We start from the raw sequence: 15,234 nt of genomic DNA on the forward strand, positions 1-15,234 counted from the left end.
CTAAGGCTCTGGGATGGAGTTTGGGTGGGGGAGGGGGTCTGGGGTGCAGGCTCTGGGATGGAGTTTGGGTGCTGGGTGCAGGCTCCGGGCTGAGGCAGGGGGTCAGTGTGCAGGAGGGGATGAGGAGTGCAGGCTCTGGGAGGGAGTTTGAAAGTGGGAGGGAGTGCAGGCTCTGGGAGGGAGTTTGGGGGGCAGGAGGGGGTGCAGGGGTGAGGGTTGTGGGGCTGAGGGATTCATGATGCAGGAGGGGGCTCGGGCTGGGGCAGAGGATAAGGGTGGATGAGGGGTTTGGGGCATCGGAGAAGCTCAGGGCTAGGGCAGAAGGGCAGGGTAAGGGCAACCTGCCCTGCCATTAGGGGATGGGGGGCACTAGGACCCTAGAGCAGCAGACAGCAGTTGAGCAGGAATGTGCTACACCAGCAGCACAAGCAGGCAGGGGAGAGGCTCACGCTGCTTTCTTTCAGGCAGGGACGCTCCGGGGTGGGGCTGGGGGAAGACCCGCAGGGGGGTGGCAGGCGAGACCCACAGGGGGGGCGGCTGTGGCAGGCAGGGAGGAGACCCGCGAAGGGGGGGTGGCAGGCGGGGGCTGGCCTGGGATGGCAGGGGAGGGGCCTGTGGCTTGCTGCTGCCGGGAGGGTGGAGCCATTTGCCCACCCATGCATTAGGGTGTGCCTGTGCATACCCGGCACACCCGATGCGCACGCCTATGCCAGTAATACATTTTAACGTTTTTAGAAAGTCTCTTTCTATAAGTCTATAATATATAACTAAACTATTGTATGTAAAGTAAATAATTTTTTAAAAATGTTTAAGAAGCTTCATTTAAAATTAAATTAAAATGCAGATCTTATCAGTTTACTGTGATCCTTGCTTTTCCTTGCTGTGTTTTCCAATGTCTGGCATGTATTTGGATACTTTAAGCTGCACACAGGCTTCTCAGCGATCAGTTGTTAACTGGCTCAGAGAGGGATAGAGGACAGATTTCATGTGTGAAAATACCTGTTCACACAGGTATGTGGATCCAAATGCTGAAAGCATTGCAAATGCAATTTTCTTCAAACAGTTAAATTTCACTTGCAGGGACGTCCAGCAGGTCAGAATAGAGGCCCCATGATCTCTCTCGGTAGCTTCAAGTGCACTCCGCACATCTCCAAACTTCGATGCCCACAATTCTGAGTTTTTTAACTGAATAAGCTGCATTTCGAAATCTTCAACACCCATCCACTGAAATACAGACAAATCCAAGTTGCTTTCATTGAACTTTTCAGGTTTAATTAGAAAAGAAAGCATTGGGCCAAATCACTAAAAATCTTTAAATCTGTCAGAAAATTCTGATTCCAGTTCTTGCATGTACATTCTAATCTCAACATCAAACCCAGTGCGCTCTTCCATGTGGCATGATGGTGATGTAAGCAGCAAGTCAGGACTTAAAAATATCCCAGTACAGTGGTGCTGGAACAATTTTTAAGGTGGGGGTACTGAACTGTGCCCCCTCTTGCCCCTGTCTGCACCCCTCACTGCCCCAGGCTGGGGCCAGTGGGCCACAGCGGGGGGCGGCTGCAGAGCCCCGGGCTGGCAGCTGGGACCCCAGGCTGGCAGCAGAGCCCCCCGGACTGGTGGCTGGGACCCGGGGCCAGCAGCGGGCTGAGCAGGGCTGGAGGACGGCACCCCAAGCCAGCAGCTGAGCCCCCAGGACCAGTGGCCAGGACCCGGGCAATGTGAGTGCCACTGAAAATCAGCTCACGTGCCACCTTTGACATACGTGCCATAAGTTGCCTACCCCTGCAGGAGATAAGAGTCTTGCTTTGAATGTAACAGAATTACTACTGTGCTTTCTTCTATTTTGGTTCCCTAGCTGTAGTGTTTATTTTCCTCAGGGCTGGCTCCAGGCACCAGCTGAGCAAGCTGGTGCTTGGGGTGGCAGATTGTTGGAGGCGGCATTCTGCCCAATCCTAGGGTGGCATGGCTGCTTTTTTTTTGTGTGTGTGTTCTTGTTCCGCTCCGGCCGTCCTGTAGGGGGCGGCGGCGCGGAGAACCAGAGCACCCTGCAGGGCAGTCCTCTTCCTTCTCTCCCCACCAACCGGAGCGGAGCCCTCGCGCTAGGCGGCAGCGCAGCAGGAGGGGCCACATGGCAGTGCCCCTGCTGTAGCCCTGGCCACCCGCTTCTCTCTCTCTCTTTCCCACCCGCTCCCTCCCCCGCCGGTCCCCCTGCACCCGCGCTCTGGCCGCGCCGCAGTTTTTTTTGTTTTGCAGGTCTGGTTGCCCTGTGTTTTTTTTTTTTTTTTTTTTTGGCTTGGGGCGGCCAAAAAGCCAGAGCCGGCCCTAATTTTCCTCCAAACACACAAGCATATTTTAAAGCAAATTTCCATACCTTGGTTACTACCACCACCTTAGCTGGATGGTTATGAAGCTGCAATAGTTTTAGAAGTCCACTTTACTTATCACTCGATTTAATTTTCGGATTTCATTCACAGAGGACAAAGAAAACCACAGCCAGTTTCACTTTCAGGTGCCCAATCCTGCTAAAGCTCCAAATAGCGTAGGAGACAATTTAGGCAAATAAACAAGACCTTTGCTTGGAATAAAGAAGATTCAAACAGCAAAAGTGCTTGTTATAAGTTTCCTATCAGCGAGGAAAGGTGCAATATGTAATATGTTAAAAACATTCAAAAGGGATCCCGATTCCCGGGTCACAAATCAAGGATGTAGCTGGAATCCTCAGAACAAGGATGGAAAACTATGTTAGCACAAATTTCCTTTACACCACAATCTCTAGGGGACAAAGGTTTCCGCGATAGGAGCATGACATGTAAAGTTCCGCCTGTCTCACGGAGAACATTGTTTCAAGAAGTCATTTCTTCAAAGTAAGATTCTTCGCGAGAGAAAGCAAGAAGTGGTTTGCTTACATCCCGCACTCACCCTGCCCACACTGGGTGGGGTGGTTCATATGCCTGTGTGTAAACACACAGCCCCATGTATGGAAGTCAGTTCTGAAAACCACGTAGAGCTTCTCGAGCAGTCCCAGAAACTAGATCTGAAGAATAGTTTTCTTTTGAGAGCTATTCTGGGAGAAAGAGAGAAGAAAAAAGCCCACTGAATCTTACACGTTGTACCTACGGACGAAATTCCGGCTTTTCCCAGCAACACACAGAAATCTGAAAACAAATCGGTAGTTTTTTGACCACTCCACCTTCCCTCCAGGAGTAGGAATTAATCCACCCCCCAGCTCCCTTAGAAAACTAGCGCCTTAAAAGTAGCGGCCAACTACACAGCTGGCAACACCATCCGCTGGTGCATTGAGCCTAGCAGAAGCACCAGACCCCGCCCCGCACCTACTAGCCCGTCAGCTGGAGCCGAGTGACCAGCTGACCGGGCGGGGCGTTCCCTCACCCTCACGCTTTTGGAATCCCGCACTCCCATCTCCCCCTCCCGAGTTAGCCCAGGCGCTCCGGCTTTAACCATCTCCTTATATGGACACTAGAATGTCTGACGTCATCCAACTCTGGGAAACCAGAGCCTATGCAACCAAACTTGGTTGGGAAAAGCGGACCGGAGCCGTTGGAATGTTGATGGACGCGAAGCCGCAGCCATTGGGAGCCACCGGCAGGGCTCTGCCATTGGGCGGGAGCAGCGAGAAGGCGGGGAAGGGGAGGGGTAGGTTGCACCGGTTGAAAGCCCCCGCCGGGCTGCAGGAGGCGACGAGTCAGTGGGTCAGGCGTTGCTGAGTGAGGCGAGTTCGAGTCCCACGGCTGGCCAAGCCGGGAGTTCCTGTCGGGCCGCTGTAGTTTTTCCGCGGCGTTGGTAGGGGAGTGGCGCCTCCGCCGGAGGAGAGAGATTCGCCAGGAGTTTGTCCAGAGTTCGGGCTCCAGCCCCCTCGCCACGCCGCCGCCATGCCCGTCTTCCACACCCGCACCATCGAGAGCATCCTGGAGCCCGTGGCGCAGCAGATCTCCCACCTGGTCATCATGCACGAGGAGGGGGAGGTGGACGGCAAAGCCATCCCGGACCTGACCGCCCCCGTGGCCGCAGTGCAGGCTGCCGTCAGCAACCTGGTCCGGGTGAGTGTGGGACGAGGACAGCCGGGCACCCGCCTGGGAAGGGCTTCCCGCGCCAGCCGCTCCCGGGCCCGGCTCCCCTGCCTCGAACTTCCCTCTCTGCTTAGTACCAACCCCTGCTCGCTCCCTGACCGTGTCTTTCCTCAGGCCCCATCCCCTCACGCTCCTCCTCCTCCTCCTCTCCCCCCTCAGCGATACTCCGTGTGCCCTAGTCACCCGCCAGCTCCCCGCTCCTCAGGGCCTCCAGTCACTCTCCTCCTGCCCCCGCTCCAGCCTCCTCAGGGTGCGGTGAGAAGTGATAGCACCAGCCACAGGGCCACTCGCTCTGATCCTGCTCTTCCAATCCCTCCCTGTCACAGGCACTCTACAGCTCTGCCCTACGTATGGGGGGGGACAGCTCCAGTCCCTCTCTGTCTTATTTTCTTTAGCCAGGGTTTATCAAATCTTCCCACCCAGTACATTTTGCATCTATATTTTACATTCACATACACACACAGTCCACTCACAGTAACGTGCTCCTTTCTGCATGGCAGAAAGATGCTGGCTTCCTAAGTGGTGAAGATGTTTCAGTTCAGAAATAATTGGGTCCAACATTGAAAAGCTTTTCTTCGGTTTTTATTTTAAAAATACACCGGATTCTTTGTTTAGTTCTTGTTTGCCCCTTGAGTTGTTTTGTGAGTTCTGCTGATTGTTCAATAGCCCCATATGCAACAGTTGCTTGAGATCTTAATGGCTTAAAAATTTATTCTTTTTTTATTTTATGCGCTCTGTTCAGAGGCAGTAATGCACCATAATTATTGGTATCTACATCATGCTTTCCATATGGTGAAGGATACATTTGAAAACCGCTGATGAATATCTTTGACCTGATGATGCATAATCAATCTCTTAGTTTTGTCAATAAAGTGTTTACCTCTATTTTGTAAATTGCTTTCTCCCTCAGTCCAAGTGCTGCTTTGATGAGATAAACTGTTTTCTTTTTTTTAAGTGTGTAAATCAGTAATGATATTCGTGTTCCTTTGTAGTGAAGAGGGTTGCATCATTAGCACAGCTGTTGGTATGTGTGGAGTCAGGACTTCTTGTTTGTTTCAGATAAAAAAGCTGGGATTGTGTTTTTTCAACAATGAGTTACTGCTTCCCAAAATACTAACCTTACCTAGAAACAATGAAAAGTCAATTTTAATCTTTGATTTTTTTTTTTCAAGTGTTACCTTCAGAGCGTTTCTTTAACAGTTTGCCATGTCTTAGTTGCTAACTGACCTTGTGTCTGGGAAGTCCAAAAGACTGGAAAGTGTTAAAATGTTTTAATTGGATTTCAAATACTGATATTAAATTATATCTAAAGAATCACAAATTACAGACCGGCAACAAACATGCACGTTTTGCTTTGTAAATCGTTAGGTTGCTGTACCATTTCCTATTTCCACAACTCCCTAGAGATTGCACATATCTCTTCCTCGCACATCTGTGGCTTTATAGAGAAGAGGAATTACTCCCATATCACATTAAATTCTTCATTTTGGTCATTAATCTTTTAAGATGCTCATAAAAAGAAATTTCTGCCTTGTCAATACAAGTTCTTTAAAAACTGGGACACAACTCTTTCTCACCTTCTAAGCATTAATCTGCACCAAAAAATCCTAATCCTGTTGTCCATTTTAGAAAAGATTTTTATACTACTTTTAATGTGGTACTGCAGCAGAACACAACATCTACCCTGGAATATTAACTCTACTCCTTTTGTACATACAGATAAATATTGGATGACTGCTATACTAATGCTTCAGAAAATAAAACAAAATCTATTGTTTAGATTGAATGTCATGCCAAACGGGACTGACTTTCAAGCTCAGACCATGGGGCTGCTGGGAGATATAGGGGAAAAATACGTCAGGAAGGCCTCTAGAAAGGATATGTGGATTGTGCGATTACAGGCCATCGTAATGCCCTAGGAGTGCCATACGGTACTTATTACTGTGGTATTACTAGAGCCTTGCAAATCTGCGGACCACATTTGCGGATTGGATGAGGATATAAATTTTGTATCCGCCCACAGCTCTAGGTATTAGTACTCACTTTTAACTTTAACTTTATACATTGTAGCAGTACCTGTTAGGGAAAGAATCTTGGGCACAGAGTTTTAACAATAGTGATGTATTCTCTGGAATATCTGTGCTTTTTGCTTCGTTCCCTGTGGGCAAAGGAATTTAGTGTATAGGCTCTGAGGAGGTGAACCCTACGTGTCTGGGGTAGTTATACGCACATTTTTCTTTCAAGGAGAATTTTGCAGTGAAGTTTTGTGGTGTTCACTATGTCAAGCTAGTTTGATTTCACTTCATTATGCAATCATTTTATTATGGAAAGAACTTTAACTGGATAAAAGTAGATTGTGTTGGTAAGTCACAAAATGAGATTCTCTTATTCTTGACTATTAACACCACTAAGTTTGTCTTCCATTTTGGGCTGTGGCTATGGGAGGCATCCCAGCTTCATTTAACAAATAGTTGTCCATTAGCTATATGGAGACCACCGGTGAGGGATAAACCACTTCCTCCCCTGACGAACCAAGAGACGCACCCCACCCATGTACCTATTCGCTACACCAATACTGACTTGGATTCTAAATACATTCTATGGGCGGCATACCCAAGATCACTTATTCACTGATGCTTTAAAAATTCCCACACCCCAATCTGGGTCTGTGCTGTTATGTACTATGTATGTATCTTGTGAACCTTGTAACCGATACTTGTAATCTCTCATAACTCAAGCCTGACCCCAGATGTACAGTACCTTTCTTCTTAACTTGTGTAAACTTGATTTTAAACATTAGCTTTTATAACAAGTACGGTTTCTTCCCTGTGGCCATGTGGCTTTGGCTTGCTTCAAAAATACAGAGCAACTAGAGGTGGTGTTGTCAGAAATGTTCCTGAAAAAAGAAGGTGCCTTAGGTGTTCTAGAAAATGTTCTACCAAACCCTGTTGTGGAGAAGGAACTAAGTGGTTTGAAAACCATTTGATATGAGATGCTGTCAGAGGGTAAATGTTAAGCAAAGTTGTAAGATGTGTATGTTACGGGATAAAGACGAAAAAAAAACATATGCCGGAGGATGCATGGAGACGCAGAGATTTGGACTCCTGAAGGGACGCTCCACCCAAACTGCTCTTTAGGAACATTGTGTGTTTGAATTTGAAGACTCAGCAGCTGGAGAGAGGGAGTAGATTCATCTGTTGGCTCCTGTGGCTGGAGAAAGGAAGCTTTTGTGAACTTATGCAGTCCCTATTACAGTATAAACTAGGAAGGTTACTGAAAGTTTATTGATCTGTTTGTGTTGTTTCCTCAAGTTAAATAAAAGTTTAGTGTTTTGTCAAACTTAAAAGTTTGAGGCATAGTCAATTGCTAGGTATTTAAGAGATCTGCAGGACCCTTGACATAGTTAAGAAAAACAGCAAAGAAGCAGCCCAATATTTACAGGCAAGTGTCCTGAGATGAAGATGGAGGGATAAAAAGACTCAGCTGATAATGTGGTGACATTGAAATTGAATAATGTGTGTGCCAAGGAAGTGGCAGGTTGTGCCACTTGTCCACACTCTGGAACTTCCATTGCTAATGTCAGAATTTTTTGTAAAAATTCTAAGTGTAATCAACACTCATAAAGAAATCACCTTGAAGTTGACCTTTGACAGAACATCCAGTGGGTTACTAGCTAGAAGACTTATGCCGTGTACTATCAATGCTCAGATCTCATGCGGAGTGTTTGGAGAGAAAGGGGTGGCTGAAGCTTCTTGCACAAATGTAGTGTTTTTGTGGGGTAAAACTAAGACAATGATGGAGAAGCTTCAGTTTTAGTACACAACTGACACAAATTGAGGCAATACACACCTCTCTAAATTAAGCAGTCTATCTGTAGATTGAAGAAGTAAGTGCTATAAGTAGTTTGTTAGAGGGTTTCCTTTGCTGCCAGTGAGCTAAAAACTAGAGTCCCATGAAATCCTTTTTGTATAATTTTTCAGGAATTTCTTGTATTATCTATCTTCTTTACCCATCCAGAGTTGGGTCCTGTGCCAGTGGGGTATATGTGGAAGGCTGTGGTGGGGGTGGTGTTGCAGAATGAGCCTGCCCCAAATTCACCCAGGAGCTGTCGCATGCTGTTGGGCCCAGCTCCCCGCTCCAGGCATTGCAACCTGGCTCTTGGGGGGTGATAGCATTGCCCAAGTTTGGCCCAGCCACCTCTCCGTCATGATTACTGGCCCACTGGCCCAAACCTGAGTGGACTCAAGGAACAGGAACTGCTGCTGCAGGGTGAGTTTTTTGTTGCATGTTGCTTTAATCACTGGGTTTTGATTTATTTGGGGGCTCTCTTAATAACTGTGAAACAGAAAGCTTAAACTGAGCAGTAACTGGTGTGGTGAACAGGCAAGTGTATTTGACAGCCCTATTCAATTTATTTGCTTTGTAAAATGAAGTTCAAAATTCTAACTCCGGTCAAACTTGACTGGACAAAGTTTAGCATAATGGTGATGGATAAAATGAGTTTCTAAAACTGAGTCACTAATTAATCTACCATTTTAAGAGAAGTTATAGTACTATGAAAAATTACCTGTAATTAGGAGGTAGTTTAAAAAATAAGCTTTGTGAACTGTCTTGCTGGGAAGTCTTTGGTCACGGACTGGTTTCTTCATAATTACCTACACAGAATTATTGCTAGGCTGTGAATCTGTAAATGTATCTTTCAGAGCTAGTAAAACTAAGGTAAATAAACCATATGCTCAGACTGAATTTTATTTATAAGTGCATTCAACTACTAGTTTATGCTGTGTTCTGGTTTTCTATTAGTATTTAAGCACAGTGGTTTTTAGAGTTAAAATAATTGTTTTGCAGAATTGAGGGGATATCTTTTAGCCTTTCAGCAACAACCCCAAATGAGCATAGAAGGTTATTATACATCAGTAAATGTCTCATGAGAGGTTGTAGATATCTTGGCCTGCAGCTGTGGTAATTTGAATACTTTTCCCTTGTACATACTGTATAGCAAAAGAGTAATTATCTAAAATTGATTAAGCCAGTTCTAGCCACAAATAATTATCAATCATAGATCAATGGAGATCAGTGGTGATTTCTTCAGTAAACATGGCCTTTAGATCTCCGAAAGGGGGGTGTGTGTGTGTGTGTGTGTTTGCGTGTACTCCAGAAAAGACCGTCTTAGGCTTTTAGAATTAAATGACGGTTTCCTTCTACAACTAATACCTATTGTCTGGGATATCGGGGTGGGCGGGGGAGGGTGAGGGGAATGTTCCATGACTAGAACATGTGTGAGAATGAAAGGTGCTGATACTGCTCATGAGATGTTTCCCACACTCTAAGATATACCCTTAATAGTTAAAATAAAAATAACATTACCCAGAGAATATCAGTTTTATCCATATAAAGTGCTGCTTCTTGCCCTGTCCCCCACAAAAAGTCATCAGTTCTATACTCTTCCTGTTCTTCCTCAGTTCTATCAGTCCTTGCAGCCTCTTGCCCACTGTCTTTTAAATCATCATGCTTTCCCTTTCCCAGTACCTCACTTAGGGCTTGGCTGCACTTGCAATTTGGAGCGCATTAAATCAGCCCCAGGCGCCCTAACTCCTGAGGTGTCCACACTGGCAAGGCACGTAGAGCGCCCGGACTCCACGGCTGGAGTGCCCCGGTAATCCACCTCCACGAGAAGCAATGAGCTCGCTACGCCCTGGCTGGAGCACCTCTGTGCTAGTGTGGATGCCCTGGTCTATTAATGTGCTCTGATCAGCCTCCAGGAAGTGTCCCGCAATGCCAGTTCTAGCCACTCTGGTCATCACTTTGAAGTCTACTGCCCTGCCCTCAGGTGACCAACGTCAGACCTGCCCTTTAAATTCTCTGGGAATTTTAAAAGTCCCCTTCCTGTTTGCTCAGCTAGGCCTGGAGTGCTCTCAGTGCATCTTTCCAGGTGACCATGCCTCCACACACCAGGCGATCCCCAGTATAGAGCAATGGCGAGGTGCTGGACCTCATCAGTGTTTGAGTGGAGGAAGCTGTCCAGTCCAGCTGTGCCCCTGCCATGGGGAATTATGATACCTATGGGCAGATAGCAAGGGCTGCGGTAGAAAGGGGCCATGACCGGGACGTACTGCAGTGCAGGGTTACAGTGAAGGAGCTGCAGAACGCCTACCACAAAGCGCGGAAGGCAAACTGCCGCTCTGGTGCTGCCCCCACGACCTGCCGGTTCTACAAAGAGCTGGACAAGATACTTGGGGGCGACCCAACCTCCACTCTGAAGAGCATCATGAACACTTCAGAGGCTGTGGCAGCCCAGAGTACAACAAGGCAGGAGGAGGAAAGCGGGCATGAGGGTGCTGAGGAGGAGGGGGGCCCAGAGCCAGAGGACGGACCGGCATCCCTAGATGCATGCAGCCAGGAGCTGTCTTCAAGCCAGGAGGAAGGTAGCTGGTCGCAGCGGACGGTGTTTGTGGAAGAACAAACAGCAGCTGAGGTGCCCGGTAAGCAGCTTTTATTTTGAGACGGGAGTTGTTGGGTGCAGGCTGTTGGGGCAAAGAGGGTTGCAGAAAGAAGGGTTAGGGCTGCGTGCATGCCTAGATGTGGAATAGGGCGTTGATGTACTCTCTCATCGTGGTAATCGGCCTCTGTGATCTCATCGAAGGTCTCATGCAGAAGCTGGGCAATCCGCTTGTGCACGTTCCTTGGCAGAGCTACTGTGCTCCTTGTCCCAGTAAGGCTAACATATCTGCGCCATTGTGCTGTGAGGGTCAGGGGGACCATTGCTGCACACAAGCAAGCCGCATAGGGCCAGGTCGGAAGCCGCATTGTTGCAGAAGACCTTTCCTTGCTTCCCAGGTCATCCTCAGCAGCGAGATACCTTCCAGGACAAACCCATCCTATGGAAAATGTGGGGACCGTGTTCAGTATAGGGGTCCCCTGCAGCTGTTGGCTCTCCCCAGGGCACAGGACCCCAGAAGACAGTATGGCCCTGGAACAATCAGTCCACTCTTATGTCTGCTCAGCTTGGGACAGGCAGTTTGTGCTAGTGTGTGTACTGTGCTTGTCTAGAAGTTGGGCCGAATCATTGCTCTGTCTAGTGTTAACAAAGCTGCTTTTGTTAAATGTTGCATTTTGGCTTTACAGATGCAACCTTGAGATCCCAGCCGTCCTTCTTATCAATGGCCGAAAGGCTGCAAAGACTCAGGAAGCGGCCGCGAAGAAGCAAGGAGAACCTTCTGCATGAAGTCATGCAGCGGTCCCTTACTGAAAATAAAGTACAGGAGTGGCGGGAGACCGAAAGGAGGGTCCACCAGGAGAATGCGGATTGCCGGCAACAAACCATGGAGCGGCTCCTAAGCATTATGGCGCACCAATCGGCCTTGCTGCAGGCACACATATGGAGCAGATCCATGCCTGCCACCCCCTCCCCCGCAGCCCTTGTCTCAAAACTCTTTCCCTTATGCCCCCAGGTCACTGCCAACCCACTTTCCCCAACTTCCGGTTTCTTATCGCCACCAGCTGCCTCCCAACACCTTTAGCTTCACTGCCCAGCCCTGAAACTATGACCCTTACCCACTGCACTCGACCCCCATCACCATGCATTTTAGCCAGCCTGAAGTACAGAACTCCTTGCACGGCACTCCAGGCAGGAAGGTGGAATATGATAACAGGACATATGGAAATCTGTGATTGTTCTGTTCCCCACCCCGCCCCCTTCCCTCCTCCCACACAGCACAGATGTGTCATGCCATGTGTGTTTCTCCAGCAGTTGTTTCTTTTCAATAACTTAATTTTTTGGTTTTAGAAACATTCTTTATTGCTTTAAGTAAAAGATAGCGTAGCCCAGGAAAGCAACAGGCACTGGTACTACGTAGCAAACACAGATGTCTACTAGTATTGGAACCACTGCACTTCACTCCCATGCAGGGCACCGAACATTACTGGTGGCTTTCAGCATCGAATTGCTCCCTCAAGGCATCCCTAATCCTTATGGCCCTGCGCTGGGCCCCTCTAATAGCTCTGGTCTCTGGCTGTTCAAATTCAGTTTCCAGGCATTCAACCTCAGCCGCCCATGCCTGAGTGAAGCTTTCACCCTTCCCTTCACAAATGTTATGGAGGGTACAGTACGTGGCTATAACCATAGGGATGTTGTCGTCGGCCAGATCCAGCTTCCCATACAGACCGCACCAGCAGCCCTTTAAATGGTCAAAAGCACACTCAACAATCATTCTGCACTGACTCAGCCTGATGTTGAACCGCTCCTTGCTGCTGTCAAGGCTCCCTGTGTATGGTTTCATGAGCCATGGCATTAAATGGTAGGTGGGGCCTCCAAGGATCACAATGGGCATTTCGACTTCCCCTAGGGTGATCTTCTGGTCTGGGAAGAAAGTCCCAGCTTGTAGCTTCCTGAACAGGCCTCTGTTCCAAAAGATGCGTGCGTCATGCACCTTTCCAGACCAGCCTGTGTTAATGTCTGTGAAACGCCCAGGGTGATCCACAAGCGCCTGGAGAACCATTGAGAAATACCCCTTCTGATTTATGTCTGGTGCCAGAATTGGAATATATGTGCCATCTATTGCCCCCCTGCAGTTAGGGAAACCCATTTGTGCAAAGCCATCCACAATGTCACGCACATTGCCCAGAGTCACAGTTCTTTTGAGCAGGATGCGATTAATGAATCTGCACATTTGCATCAAAACGATTCCAGTGGTAGACTTGTCCCCTCCGAACTGGTTAGCAACCGATCAGTAGCTGTCTGGAGTAGCCAGCTTCCAGATTGCAATAGTCACACGCTTCTCCATGGGAAGGGCAGCTCTCAATCTTGTGTCCTTGCACTGCGGGGTGGGGGCGAGCTCAGTACACAGTCCCATAAAAGTGGCTTTCCTCATCTGAAAGTTCTGCAGCCACTGCTCGTCATCCCAGACTTGCATGACGATGTGATCCTACCATTCAGTGCTTGTTTCCCAAGCCCAAAAGCGGTGTTCCATGGTGGTGAGCATGTCCATGAATGCCACAAGCAATCTCATGTCATATGCATTGTGTCAACATTGTCTGACTCCTCACTGTCACTTTGTAGCTTAAGGAGTAACTCAACTGCAATTCGTGATGTGCTGGCGAGACCCATCAGCATATTCCTTGGCAGTTTGGGATCCATTCCCGCAGACTGAAAGGGAAGACAGAGTGTGCCGTACAAAAAAAGGTTGAAAGATGGCATCAAATATGGACGGAAGCACAGGTATTACTGGATGCCCCACGCCTCACCTCCTCCTTCCCACAAGCCTCAGTGCCGGAATGGGAAGAGGTGCTCTGTGGGATAGTTGCCCGTAATGCAGCACTCCGAATGCCAGTGCAAGTGCCGCAAATGTGGCCACGCCACTGCGCTTGCAGCTGACAGTGTGAACACATGGCAGCACTTTCCCTGCTGTTGTCTCCGAGGGCTGGTTTAACACCCGGTGCTCTACATGTGCAAGTGTACCCATAGCCTGAGGCTTCTCTATCTGGCAGCTGTTATTTGGAGCAACAGTGGTAGCACATGGGTTGTCTTGCAGCCTTTGCTGATAGTAGTGTCAGACAGTAGTCTCTGGGTGTGCTGTGATTATTTTGTGGGGGAAGGGGAGGAAGCAGGCCCTCCTTAATGTGTGCTGGGTTGTTGGGTATTGGGGGTACCCTTTGGTTCTTGGTGTTATCCCTGACTGGCAGAGAGGTCTCCTTCAGTTTCTGTGTGTTTGTGTGGGGAGTGTTGCAAGCTCATAGACACAGTTTATTGGTGGATGCACAAGGCTCCCTCCCAATCACAACTCTTCAGACTCTGTGCTGGGGCTTAGCAGACAGGAATAAGCAGCGATAAGGACTACAGCTACAGTGGCTGTGAGACTACCACTCAATAGCTTTTCCCTGTCTCCTGTTTTCTTCATGTGCTTCTGGAGAAGTTGGCAGTGCAGGTTGTGAGAACAATATGGTATGTACGCCTAGAGGCGTTGGTGGGGGACACAAGCAGGGGTCTGCAACCGTTGTCACAGTAAATAGCAATAGTGGGCACGCTCAGGTCTGAACATTGTTAATAAACTGAAATGACATGAGTGTTTGGAGGGTTGATTGCAAAACAACTTATTTTCCATTTGTCCCCCGTCTCTCCCAGTTTATTTGATTTGTGTGATTATAACTCCAGTATGCACAAGGCAATCTTAAAGGTTTTTGCAGGGACTTAGTTAGATGATTCATTGGGAAAGCAATGAGTTTGCAATGGTTATCTTTGCAAGGAAAAGGCCTTGAGAATTTTTTAAAAATGGAGGTTCTCCTTTGTGGGCCTTAACAAAGGATGTTTTGGGGGTAACAGAGGACTTGTGCATACCCCTTCCAGCTCATCAGTGCTTAATATTCTTGACTTTTTTTTAACCTGTAGGTGTACAATCTTACATGCGTTAAAAAGTAGAGCCTTGATAAATCTCTGGTACTGGAACATCTCACTAGGATCAAAGAAACCAATTCTTAATCCAACCCATCTGGATTCTGTTGTATTTCTAAAGCTACTGCCAAATGAAAAATAACAGCTTGCTGGAGGAGTCCTGCCAGGCTAATGAGAAGATAAAAAAAATTTCACTGTAGGTTTGTATAGCTTACACTTGTGAAATACAATTACTAGATCATATATTTTATTTAAGGAGAGAACTTTTACAGGTGCAACTGTCCGTTTGAGTTTTCTATTCAGAAAGGGGTTGAAAACATCTGTTTTCCTTCAGTGTACCTGCAATTGCTTGATAATTTAGTGATCTTTAGACATTCTCGGTAACCAGTGGTCATCTGTTTTGATCAAGTAAGTTGATATTTTTAGATGAATAGTCAAAAAGAAAGAAACCAGCTTTGTGGTAATGCCGGTACACATCAATAGCTAGTTCCTTGTTTTCATCATTTGGGAGCGATCTGTAAAGGAGATGAATTAATCCTTCATTTGAATGGAAGATAATCTTTTGTTCTGTTATGTTCTATGATTTTTCTTTCAGAAAGGATGGCAGAGAATAGTAAGAAATCTTCCATTTCTTACTTATGACTGTAATTGTCTTTAACTATGTTTCAGTTAGCTAAACAATTAGTGATTGTCTCCTCAACTTGTTCTAGGCAGAAAAATTGGGAACTTTGATGATTGGTAACCTGAATGTGATTGACT

The 15,234-nt window shown here is 47.4% G+C and overlaps 1 protein-coding gene across 4 annotated transcripts in view; it reads left to right on the plus strand.

Moving 5' to 3' along the window:
• The first annotated feature begins 3,708 nt into the window (after positions 1-3,708).
• The window catches only part of VCL (vinculin), a 106,394-nt gene continuing 94,868 nt past the window's right edge, over positions 3,709-15,234 (plus strand). The window contains exon 1 of one of the 4 annotated variants that reach the window (XM_054033460.1): positions 3,709-4,058. In XM_054033460.1, the coding sequence (XP_053889435.1) occupies positions 3,891-4,058 (168 nt within the window). In that variant the 5' untranslated portion in view covers positions 3,709-3,890. The remainder of the gene's footprint in view (positions 4,059-15,234) is intronic. The other 3 variants (XM_054033461.1, XM_054033462.1, XM_054033463.1) reach the window with 3 other exon arrangements.

Source organism: Malaclemys terrapin, chromosome 7 (assembly GCF_027887155.1).
Source record: "Malaclemys terrapin pileata isolate rMalTer1 chromosome 7, rMalTer1.hap1, whole genome shotgun sequence".
NCBI classification, from domain to species: Eukaryota; Metazoa; Chordata; order Testudines; family Emydidae; genus Malaclemys; species Malaclemys terrapin.